Source organism: Echiichthys vipera (assembly GCF_963691815.1).
Source record: "Echiichthys vipera genome assembly, chromosome: 5".
NCBI lineage: Eukaryota > Metazoa > Chordata > Actinopteri > Perciformes > Trachinidae > Echiichthys > Echiichthys vipera.
The window spans coordinates 18,224,687-18,236,688 of NC_139830.1; the positions used below are offsets into that span (position 1 = coordinate 18,224,687).

General features: G+C 42.2%; 3 protein-coding genes across 3 annotated transcripts; 1 reads left to right on the plus strand and 2 right to left on the minus strand.

Annotated features, from left to right (window-relative positions):
* Positions 1–168: 168 nt before the first annotated feature.
* Positions 169–3,567, minus strand: neu4 (sialidase 4; the record flags this gene model as incomplete). The annotated part of the gene is made up of 3 exons (XM_083914105.1): positions 3,361–3,567; positions 1,931–2,186; positions 169–1,166 (listed from the first exon to the last, which is right to left on the minus strand). Exons 1-3 carry the CDS (start codon positions 3,559–3,561, stop codon positions 169–171), a joined length of 1,455 nt encoding a protein of 484 aa, XP_083770231.1. The 5' UTR covers positions 3,562–3,567.
* Positions 3,568–5,156: 1,589 nt separating this feature from the next.
* On the plus strand, positions 5,157–8,034 carry wdr53 (WD repeat domain 53). Its single transcript, XM_083913919.1, has 3 exons — positions 5,157–5,200; positions 6,027–6,522; positions 6,620–8,034. The coding sequence occupies exons 2-3, from the start codon at positions 6,034–6,036 to the stop codon at positions 7,274–7,276; spliced, it is 1,146 nt and encodes a 381-aa protein (XP_083770045.1). The 5' UTR covers positions 5,157–5,200; positions 6,027–6,033; the 3' UTR covers positions 7,277–8,034.
* Positions 8,035–8,241: 207 nt separating this feature from the next.
* On the minus strand, positions 8,242–11,512 carry srprb (SRP receptor subunit beta). The gene is made up of 7 exons (XM_083914665.1): positions 11,304–11,512; positions 10,852–10,946; positions 10,188–10,265; positions 10,013–10,095; positions 9,790–9,926; positions 9,604–9,658; positions 8,242–8,971 (listed from the first exon to the last, which is right to left on the minus strand). Exons 1-7 carry the CDS (start codon positions 11,473–11,475, stop codon positions 8,761–8,763), a joined length of 831 nt encoding a protein of 276 aa, XP_083770791.1. The 5' UTR covers positions 11,476–11,512; the 3' UTR covers positions 8,242–8,760.
* Between the last annotated feature and the right edge of the window lie 490 nt (positions 11,513–12,002).

Below are 12,002 nucleotides of genomic sequence, written 5' to 3' on the forward strand. Positions count from 1 at the left end.
TGAATACAACAGCTTTCATAAATTGGGCATCATTAATGTAGACTTTATGGCAGAGCAGTTGCATTAGTTTGTACAAGAGTACAATCTAATAAACTGGCCACTAAGTGTGTATAGAAAACAGTTATTGGAAGGCACTTTAACTTTGTATTACACACTCAAAAACAACATTTAAGACACAGAGCACATCTTAGTCAGCTTGCTCTTCTTCCTCCTCTTCTTCACACAAGTCACCTGATGGAAAACTGCTTCACAGTGAGCGTCATGTCTACAAACACAATCTGTCTCCGGGCCTAGATTCTGCTGTCTGTGATTGTTATTTCCCAGCCGCGCCTCCCGGGGCAGATTATCAATAAGCTCGTAGAGGGTGAAGATGCTGAAGCAGATTTCATCGTAGGCTGTTTTGGTGCCACACTCGAACAGGCAAGCAAAGGCCACGGCAGGTGGTACACCGGCTGTCGGGGGCAACTCTAGATAGGCAAGATCAGAGTAGGCGCTGGGGCCCTCATAGATCACCCAGGGGCCGCGCCAACTGTCTGGATCACGGGGAAATAGGCTGAGGAACACGCCCAGATCCTTCCTTGCGGTGGTCCATGTTGGGTGGGAGTATACTACCCAGGTCGGGGTGAGGAAATCTGGATGACTGGGTGTCAAGGGGCTGGTAGAAACAGAGGAGTTGTGATTTGAGTTAGCCATACAGGACGTCCAGTGTCTGGAGGGATGTAAAGTTTGGTGCAAGTGATGGTCAAGAGTATCAGATAAATGCAACGGGGCAGGAAATCCCACAATGCTACCATGACAACCATTTCGAGGCTCCACCAACCGCTGGACCAGCTGCCCCTCCTGGAACACCACTCCGTCATCCAGGCTGAGGGCCTGCACCCTGTATCCGAGAGGGCTGCGCGCGTTACAGTACAACACATTAGTCCCGTCCTCTTCATCCACAGACACCATCTGACACTCCACACTCTCCGGCCCCGGCACAGCCTCCCCGAAACGCCAGGTTCGCCCGTGGGTGTCACTGTGAAAGCAGAAAGAGTGGGGGGTGGTCTGGCAGAGCTGTCCGAAGCACTCTTTGCACTCGATGTGGTAAGCGTAGGCAGGAACCAGCAGACGGCCGGACTTCAGCTGGATGCCGTGGCCTGGGCCAAGAGCGAACGTGGCCCATTCTGCGAGGACAGAGGAGGAAGTGACATTTTGAGAAAACACTAATGAATCAACAAAAGAGGACAGTAAATAGATGGCCCTTAAAGGATAGTTCACATTTTATCAAGTCCATCTTAAAACACTCACATGTCCATAAGTACATTGAGATGAAGAGTATCATGTTAACCTGTCCTTTAACGGTTAGATATCACATCATTTAAAGGAAAAATGAGCCGTAAAGTACAAACAAATGTGTGTAATTACAGTGTTTATTACAATGTTATAATATTGCACCACTAATTCTATTAGAGGCCTGAAGACTTAAAACCTTTCAGTATTTCAAACGTAACAACTAAAGAAAAAACAAAACATGTAAAAGTAAAATCATCTACGCTTTATGTACCAGTATTCAATTTTTTAAATATCTGGAGATCGATTTAATTTAATTTGTGACCTCTTGTGGGGGTCCACACCCCAATGTTAGGAACTCCCAGAGCAGCATACAGATTAGATAGATAAGGGGGAAATTTCAGATTTATAGTAAGTTAAACTACAATACTGTTGGACTCCTGACAGACAGGTAAAAAAAAAGCCTCAGCAGCGATGAGGAGCAGTTAGAGGTCTGGTTATCTCACTACTTCCTCACTCCACACCCCCTGATTTATTTGCAAGCTTGACTTTTCATCACTCAACTTGTAAAGTTCCCCCTTAAAAAGGAAAGCTTTCTATGTTTGTAATAGTCAGAATAACACAATGGAACCCTGTTTCAGGGTGGTGAATCCCTGACCTTTGATAGTGTCTCCTATGACCCTCTTGGTTATGTCGGTGACAGGACTCCAGGTGTCTCCGTGGTCGGTGCTGCAGACGAAGCAGAGGCGGGTCACGTTCTTCCCCGTCACCAGCTGAAAGGACTCCGAGGTGTGGCCCAGGACAGCGATGAAGAACAAGAAGAGAGTACTCGTGAACTCATCGTACACCGGGCATGGGTTCATGGAGCGGTGGCCTGGCAGGAAAGCAGTGCCCAGGACACGCATGTCCTCCCACTACAGTAGGAAAGGAAGAAGGAAAAGAGATTAGATCATTAGATCATATCTACACAGAGGCACGCTTTTTCCTCCACTACATTTATCTGATGATTTTTGTTACTAGTTACTTTGCAAACGCAAAAAATAATAATGCAAAATGTAATCAAATTAGCGCCACTTTTTCCAGCTGCAAAGATAAAGTGATGGACACATTATAATCCAATAATATATGCATTATTCTAAAATGGGCCATGCATAATGAGTGCTTTTACTTTTTACCATCAGTATTTTAATTTTGATTCATAAACTGTGAACAACGATAAACCATCATAAGTTGCAAATCAACAAGGAGCAAAGAAGATGAAATAAAAAATAAATACAATTTCTGTTCTTCAAATGGGATAAAGTTTCATTAAAAGGAGTTCAAATAGGCAACTGCAGAGGAACACTTACATTTACTCCTCCCCTGCCACATTCATTCTTTAAGTATTGTATAAATGACCCTAAATGTTTTTCAAGAGTTGTTGTTTTACTTCAACTATGTGAAGTGAAATTCTCCATTGGTAGAGTTATGGACAATTCTTTAATCCAGTTTGTGAACATTTGTTACCGATCTTCTTAGTGAGATAACTCTTCTTTGAAGACGCAAACAAGGTTTTTACTTTTAGTTCTGTTTTGATGCCAACACTATTGTACTTAAACTTAAGTAAAGATTTGAATGCACGGCTGGAAATACATTATATCTAAACAGATATACCCGAATGCCTGAGGAACACGGTGGGTCAAGAAAAAGACAAACAAAAAGCAAGGGTGTCTGCGGCAGCTAAATTAAAGGGTCAGTTCACATATTTTAACACCTATTTAACCTTTAAAAAAATAGAAATAATCAGACCTCAAGATCCACTTATTAACTGTTTGTGGGCTTCAAACTGCATCTATTTTTTTTTTTGTCCTTTCTAACTCGATTGACTCTTGGTATCTAATATTTCTTCCATTATGAGCCATTAAAAAAAGTGACCTGCCTCTTTGTGTATCCGTGTACTTGTTGGAGTAAATGTTACTCAGTAACTTAAATAGAAGGAACTACTTGCTTTTACATGGTTTTACTTTTTTTCTTAAGCTAAATAACAGCAGAGTAGCCTACAGGTCTACAGGGCACTACAGAGTCCAGACACAGTGACTCAGCACTGACCTCCACATAGTTCCTGTAGAGAGTGCCTTTCCTCATGACCAGCAGGTGAGCTTGAGAGTCGGACGGGCTGAGTCTCTCCTCACAGAAGGCCAGGAAGGACCTGGAGCGGGACAGGTAGAGCAGCGCTGGGACTCTGTACGTCACTCCGTTGGGCTCCTTGTGGAAAAGCACCGACCTCGCTGGGAAATAGGGTGACCTCATACTCTCAGGTGTGCGAATATTTCAAGGTAACTTTAAATCTTCTGAGAAGGGGCTAAACAGAGATGAACAAAAAAGATAAACAAGCAGGAAAGTAGGTAAAACATATACAGGTCAAACTGTTACTGTAAACTATACACAGAGTGACAAGAGTGCTAAAACAAATATTATGGGGAATTTAATAAGTTAATTTATGTTCATACAGAAGGTGGTTTATGAACATGAATACACACATATTTACAGTTATGCAGTATATAGCCTTTATGTTATAACATCATGTGTGTATTAAATTATAGGACGTATGTAACTACGTTTCGGTATGGTAGGGTTACTGCAGAGGAATTATCTTTATGTCTAATTTAATTTAATTTAAAAGATGCTACATCAGATAATAGTTAAGAAGAAGTCATTTAAGTTGAAATCATTATTCTCAGTGTGAATTTTGTTTGTTATCTCAACCACAACAGCAGTGTCACATACTTTCTTCTGCCTGCTGCTGCTGTCCCTGTTCCAGCTGTTAAACATCACATTCAGTAGGATGATACGAGGCATTTTCATTTCGGTGCATTCGATTGTTCCTGCCAGTTGATTAAAGCCCCAAATACATTTTGATTCAAGCACACTGTCCTAAATATGAATCTAACTCTAAAATATGTCACTTACCTTACTTCAGCCATTACAACAGTTCAGTATAAAAAAAATAGAAATATAGAAAAAGCATCCTCTCGCTGATGTCATGATGAGTTGTACAACTATCAACAATCTCCCAGGAAGCCTGCTGACAAATGCACGCTGCCTATCAACTACAGTATCGCATCATGCAGCACATCTGCTTAGTGAAACCTTCCAGTGAAACTGCATTTTATACACAGACAGGGGAAGACTCATCTAATCCACAAGTCATAAAAGAAAAAGGTAAATGACTTCAGAGTACTTACATTCAAAGTGCTCTGTGATACCTGCCTCTCTGGAGGATACACAGAATGTGAATTTGAATGTTGGGTTGACAGTGTGTGCATGTGTGTGTGTGTGTGTGTGTGTGTGTGTGTGTAGAGGTTTGAAAGCCATGGCCTCTCCTCTCTGTGCCCTATTCAATGCTGCAGTACGGCATATAATGTTCACTGACCCAGAAATGGACCACACTCATCATATCTACAGTTTTGGATGAATCAGCGGAGAGCAGCCATTGTGGACATGGAAAGGCCAGCTGAACAATGATCTGATGACCTGCCTCCTCTGTGTCCTGTGTGGTTTTCTTTTTCATTTACTGCAGAACGTATAGCAACTAATGTTAATTTCATACCAATTTCGTACTCCTAAAATGAAGTATATATATTTTTGAGGAGTTCAGTCATACATACACAGAAAATCTCTCTTGCCCTGTGAAAAGATGATCATTTAACCTGACCATTCATTTAAGACACTGTTTCCTCCTATAATTATGCTGCACAGCATTTATCTACACGGATATTTTTAATTAGAGATTTAGTAATGTATATTCTGGTTAAGCGTTAAAGGTCTGCGAGCCTAAATCCACCTGACAAACACAGGGCATAAAAAAAACCTCTTTAGGAAGTTTATGACGTCATCAATGAGCGACCCGACCGCACATGCCTGCTGAAGTTTGACGGCACTTGCTAAGGTAGCGTATCTCTGCGGTCTTAACGTTTCAAAAGATGATGTCACGACACTGTTATGAATGACATTTCATCAGAGCATATTTCTCATATTTATTATTGCAGCCAAACCGTCAGCTTATCACGAAGTTAGCTGGCAGCGTGTAGGCTAACGTGTTAGCAGGGCTGGAGCACAAGATTGTTTGTTTTGACTTCTCATTTCTACATCTTTTTTTATGTCTGTCATGTTTAACCGCCTGTTTAAGTAATATGAAGGGCTGATGCTATTCCTCACTCTTATTACAAAAAGCTAAAACTATAGTTTAATAAACGTCCCTGTAATATAGCCCACCTTCATGAGGGTTATAATCCGCTTAGATCTGTAACCAGTGATTATTCTCATTGTCAAGTAATCTGCTAATTATTTATTGAATAATTGAGTATATTTTAGTCTATGAAGTACCTGAAAATTGTGAAAAATGCTCATTGAAGTCTCCAAAGTGCAAGCTGACACATTGAAATTGCTTATTTGGTTAAACAAACTGAACCTGAATATATTATGTTCACTTACACAGAAAATGAAAGAAGCAGTTATTATCATTTAAGAAGCTGGGGCCAGATCATTTTTGTCACTTTTGCTTGAAAAACAGTTGCAACTAATTGATCCTCAAAATAGCTGCTGTTTTTGTTATTGAGTGGTTAATCTAGATCAGTTTTTATTGAAACTGCTCTAGATATAGTTCAACGCTACTGCTTTCTTTCTAAGTTTTCTTCTGTAGTAGAGGAACAGCAGTTTTATAGGAGCATTTCAAACGAATGTACATGTTCTCCTTGTTAACTTACATTTTGCAGGGTCATCATGGCCAGGCAGTGGTCTGAAGGCCACTCTGCGTCCGTCTTGTGTGTCGGGGCGTCTTCAGGCCCTGAGGGTCTCCTTGCTTCCGGCTCTGAGGGTGGAGAGGTCACAGTGTGGAGCCAAGAGGGAACAATCGTAGGCCATCTCACTCTCCCCGGTGGAGAGGACAGCACGAGTCTTGTGTTTTCGCCTGCTGCTCCAGGCCAGCTGTATGTGTCGCATGGAGACACAGTGAGTGTACTTGACCCGCGAAACCTGAAGGGCCCTGTGGAGGAGTTTCAAGGTGCAGGGGAGGAGGAGATCAACGCTTTGGCGCTAAATGAGACAGGTTCAGCCCTGGCACTGGCCGATGACTCCGGGGCAGTCCGGGTACTGGAGCTTCCTGGGGGAAAAGTGTGCAGGACTCTTCGTAGGCATACTAACATCTGCTCCTCTGTGGCTTTTCGACCTCACAGGCCCAACAACCTGGTGTCCGCTGGACTCGACATGCAGGTAAAGGAGAGGATAATTTGAACTGACATCGTGTACCAAGACTGCATTTGATAACGCTTCTTTCCTAATGCAGCTTTCACCTTTTCCGTTGCTTCAGGTGATGCTTTGGGGTCTGCAGAAGACACGCCCTCTTTGGACCCTCAACCTCCAGGATGTGGCGGAGGAAGAAGGGGACCATCAGCAGCGTCCCGGTCAACTTTTCAACCCGCCACTTGTCCACTGTGTTTCTGTGGCGAGGTGTGGGAACATTCTGGGTTGTGCAGCAGAGGACGGGCAGGTGCATCTGATGCGTATTGGCAGTGGCTCTAAACTCGAACAGCAGGGAGCAGTAAAGGCCCACAGCCAGGGGGCCTCACAAGCCCACTTTCTTAGTTTCCTTTCCCACCCTCACTGGCTCGTCACTGGGGGAAATGACGGCCAGGTGGCCCTGTGGGACCTCAGCAAGCACCCAGTGGTGACTCCAGAGGCAAAGGCCAAGAATGGAGTGACGGCAGCCCCACGCAGGAAGTGTAAGAGCAAGGCGAGGAGGAAAGAACAATCCCAAACAAGCACCCCATCGAAGGTTGAAGTGGAGAAAGAAGAAGTGGAGGATGAAGTGGCAGCAAGTGCAGAGGAGAAGTCTGGGCCTAAACTGAGCATCAGTCACGGGGACAAGGTGAACTGGTTGTGTCCTGCTTTGCTGAAAGGAGAACCCAGTGTGGTGGTTGCAGATCAGAGCTCCATTCTGACGGTCTACTTGCTGTCTCAGCTATAGATTCACACACTTTAAGTGTTCTTTCACCTTTCGTTCTCATCATACGCTATTTTGATTTGCCTTTTATTTTACATTTCTGAAATTCTGAGTATACGCTCCTGTGTTTAATGAAGTGAGTGATAGCATCATTAAGTGGATTTCTAGTCTAAATGGTGATTGCGACAGGAGGGTCTTAGTCTCCTTTAATAAAGGCAGAACTTGTGGGCAGGAATTTAACATTTCCAGCGTTTACAGAAAGCAGTGGAAGGTAAATCTTTACAGTGGCAAACATCAAATAAATGTTTCATGAGTTTTTACACAACTAAACGAACTAAATTAATGTGTTTTTCAGGTTGCGTTTAATGACAGATTTGATCCTTGTTATGGCCCATTTTGGGTTTTGTAAAAAAAAAAAAAGTCATCCTATATATTTTGCAATAAACGCATCTTTTGTGAACTATAAAACTACCACAATATAGACAATAAATCTGCATGTTTAACGGTGTCTGCGGTGCTTTTGAAGAGTAAAAACATCTCAATCTAAAACAGGTGCCAGACAGAGAGCAAGACTAAAGACGTTTGGAGACACGGTGCCATAACACAGATCACACAGCCGCACTTCTGAATTGCTTTTTGTTTTGTGGTGACCTCGTTCACTGAGACATGTTTTTTTTTACTGTATGCTGATTAAATCATGGTCGCGGCTTATTAATCCTTGAACACGAGACAGACTGTATGTTCTCTTCTGCTATCAAGTTCTCCTGGGTTAAACAATAAACTTTCACTGTGCTGTTACTCTTAATTTGTTGACTTCATTTGCATCACTATCAAGAACTTGTATCGTCAGGTTTTTTGTTGATTTTTAAAGCCAGAAAGTCAATCTCAAATTCATACATTCATTGCAAATGCACTGTATTCACACAACACGTTCAATCAATTACATCGTTATTCTCTTACTTTTCTATAAAGAACACCAGAATAAAGGCACAAGGCTGACTGTCCCAAGTTTGTGAATAAATCCAATACACGTCCGTCTCTTTCTACAAGGCAGCTTATAAATCGGTTTAACAAAACTGGTGAAAAGCCTATAATCATTCATTTATATTGTAGCATCTGCAAATATTGTACTAAATACTTGAAATTAAATCTATTCTAAACAAGCCATATGAAGCACTTTAAGACGGATGTTCACAGTAAGATTTACACTTTATAATCACGATCATTTCCCAGCACTGCAGAGTGGCCTGACAAACAGCTACATCATTTTCAAGTCTTTTTGGTGTTTTTGGTTGAATATGTCTCAAAAGTTCTTCCACCTTTAATGCAATGTTTTACATTGACAGCCAGCACAGACAGATGTATTTGAGTGGTTACTCCGGTCAAATAAATCCTCCACTGAGATGCATTTGTCATCCTTCCTTTGATTAGCGAGTCGATGGTGGATGTCGATCTGAGGTCTGTTCCTCTGAGTCAAATTCTGCACTGAGGATGTTGTGCTGCTGGCTTTACAGTTTAGCAAGGCTCTTCTCCAGGCTCTCGATGTCTGCGTCACCCTCTTCGCCCTTTGTGCCGCGGGCGCTGCACTCCAGGAACTTCACCTTCAGGGACAGCTGGCTGAACTCGAAGTCTTTGCCTTTCTTCCCCAGGTACACACTGCCGCCCACGGAGCCGTCCTGAGAGCTAAGGGCTGCAGAGCGTGTCACTCGCAGGGTGTTTCTATAAGAAACAAGAGACAGGGAAAGGTTTTACATCAAACCAAAAAGGATCAGAAGGGATCAAGTCTGAATCGCAGGGTTGGTGGTTCGATCTCCAGCTCAAATATCCTTGAACAAGATATACATATATGAGAAACATTATATTTGTTATTTATCAGGTCATATGTCAGCAACTGAACAAGAGGAAATTATAATTGGTGGAATTATTTGAGCATTTCCAACCTATGTTATCCTAAGGTTTATTATTATGATTCTGCATACTTCCAGCTACAAAAACCATTCAACAATCAAAATGTTCAGCCTTTTCCGCTCCTTGGAGCTGATTTTCAACTTTTTTTTCTGCCTTTCATACTTTTTCAAATACTCAGCTGGCCTCTGATTGGCTCTCCAATTAGAGCTGGCCTCTGATTGGCTCTCCAATTAGAGCTGACCTCTGATTGGCTCTCCAATTAGAGCTGGCCTCTGATTGGACATATTCAGCTTTTTAATATTCTCTTCAAATATTCAGTTTTTTATACTTTTTTTTTTAGAATTTGAGGTTTAAATTTGACTGAATCATTCCTAAAATGAAGATGTTATTGGAATCAAAGCAAACAAGAAGGCCCCAAAATACAGCAAATACCAGTTACTTACAATTCCTTTTCCAGCTGCTGCTGAATCAGTTTAGCTGATTTTGCCATGGTGATATCTGTAAAATAAAGACATAAGCAAATAATGCTGTCACATAAACAAGCAACTTTAAGGTGTAGGCTGAAAATGGAGAACAAGAGGTAAAATGTGGCTAATTGGGTATTTTTCATAGCAAAAGGGGTGTTGAACCTTGTTTGTTGCATGTCACCAGGAGAGCTGGGACATTCCTAGAGATCGCACTGTCCGTCAACAAGATGTACAGGAACTCTGCAACGTCTCTCACCTCCTTCTGGAAGACAGCGCTGTCCACTACGAACACAATTGCTCTGAAGAGAAAGATTAGAGTGATGATGAAGGGAGTCAGTCAATCAGGACACTGGTGCGCTACTCAAACAGGCTGTCCTGTTCTCACCTGGCTGCAGATTTGAACTTCTCCAGGTACTGAGAGCGAAGACTGTCATGTCCAGGCAGGTCAATCAGAGTCCAGGTGCTGCCCTGGAGGAAGACAGGGGGAGGGGGGGGCACCTGTAAACCGTGCTCATCATGAAAGGATGATACCTGATGATGATAAACTGTTCTTAACTTACCCTGTCGTTTTTAGCTTTGTATGGAGCACTGCTATCAGTGATGGAGGTCTGTGTCCGCTTGAACTTTCCTGACAACAGCTGCCAAAACACAAAGTGCAGAGTGAAAACATTAAAGGGCGGATATGCTAATTTTCAGGGTCATACTTGTAATTTGAGTTTCTAGTAGAACATGTTTACATGCTTTAATGTTCAAAAAACACATTATATACTCGTACTGTCTCTCTGAATATACGTGTATTCACCGTGTCTGCCCAGTGTGCTCTGATTGGTTCATTTCTGGGTCTGCTTCACTCTCAATGCAGCCAATAAACGACTATATCAACACTTTCAACGCACACACACATATATATATATATATATATATATATATATATATATATATACACATGAGTATAGTTGTGACATCACAACGGTACAGACGTCCTGACGGCTCGTTTAAAAACTGAATACAGTGTGCTATTCTCTGTGGATTGAGAGTTTTGATGCTTTCACTGTATTAATATAGCACCTAGACCTGCTTTATAACCAAGAAAAACATAGAAATATAACTTTTTTACAAAATAGGATCTTTCAATGCATGACATTGATCAATCTCTCATCAGCTGAGCATCATGTGGTAGACAACGTGGCGATGGACACCCCGTTTGTAGTTGCAGCAACTCACCCGGCTAAAGAGGAGGGTTTTCCCAGAGTCACACAGTCCGACCAGCAGCACAGCGCTGCGGACGGTCTTACTGGAGAGAAAGTACTTCAGAAACACTGGGGAAGAAACAGAAGTGAGGCAGGTCACTAACCTACTCTTAATCACACCCCGCTGTTGCCTAGTAGTAACCACAGATACTCATTGAATGACTTCCGTGATAAAAAAAAAAAACAACCTATCAACTGACAGATGCTTACTTTCGCTTAGCAGTTAGCATCCTAACATGCTAATTTGACTAATGTACTTTTGAAGCACACGTTCTTAAAACAAATTACGGTTAAAAGACATGACATGACAACACATAGTCCTGCTGACAACCCCTCTTTCCAACAACCCGGCACTTTGTAGCTAACTATTCTAGCTTAAACTAAGCGCTAGGCCTAGCGTGCTAACGGTAGCATGCTTCTTCTCACCACAGGTGATGATGATGACCGCCAAAGAGACGACCACTCCGATCAGAAAAACGGGGTCTTGGTCCTCCAGTTGTTGTCGCAGAGATTCAACGAAAGGTTCAAATGGGTTTTCTGCCATTTCTGCGTCGGCTTTTTCCTCCATGTTGTTGCCACCGGTGCTGTCCGCCTCCATCTGTCCGCTCAAGCAAATCTGAAAGTGGGACACGTCTCCTTCCCCCTGCAGCCTGCACCGAGGCTGGAGGGTCTGCAGGGGGCGCTGCAGACCTCCTGCTGAAGAAGACTGCTTCAGCGTGGACCACAAGATCTACATTTACATTACTGTGTAAGAATAATAGACAATAAAATGGTAATATTTGTCGCCATGCATAATTACATGTTCAACATTTTCAGCTATATTACAATGAGTATAGAAAACGTGTCTTATTTAAATCAGTGGGAGCAAATCTTAATCTGGATAAAATAACCTCATCTCTTCTGTTTCTGTCTTTGCTCTGCCTTTACTGACCTCATCCCAACTGTTCTGCCAAAGTTGATCAAAAATTATTTTTGATTAGTGCTTTACCTTCCCATTTTCCAACTGAAATGTCCATTGTAAACCTAATATTTAATGATATTTTAGCTATCCTGTCTGCATATTTATTACCCTTTAATCCCATGTGTACAGGTACCCAACACAATTCAACCACTACTCCCATCCTT

Excerpts from the sequence above, each read along its gene's own strand:
- wdr53 (XM_083913919.1), top strand. The coding sequence starts at position 6,034 with ATGGCCAGGCAGTGGTCTGAAGGCCACTCTGCGTCCGTCTTGTGTGTC. Across the intron at positions 6,523-6,619 it reads CCGCTGGACTCGACATGCAG|GTGATGCTTTGGGGTCTGCA; the intron begins GTAAAGGAGAGG and ends CCGTTGCTTCAG.
- srprb (XM_083914665.1), bottom strand. The coding sequence starts at position 11,475 with ATGGAGGCGGACAGCACCGGTGGCAACAACATGGAGGAAAAAGCCGAC. Across the intron at positions 10,947-11,303 it reads GGTCATCATCATCACCTGTG|TGTTTCTGAAGTACTTTCTC; the intron begins GTGAGAAGAAGC and ends TTTCTTCCCCAG. Across the intron at positions 10,266-10,851 it reads AAACCCTCCTCTTTAGCCGG|CTGTTGTCAGGAAAGTTCAA; the intron begins GTGAGTTGCTGC and ends GTGTTTTGGCAG.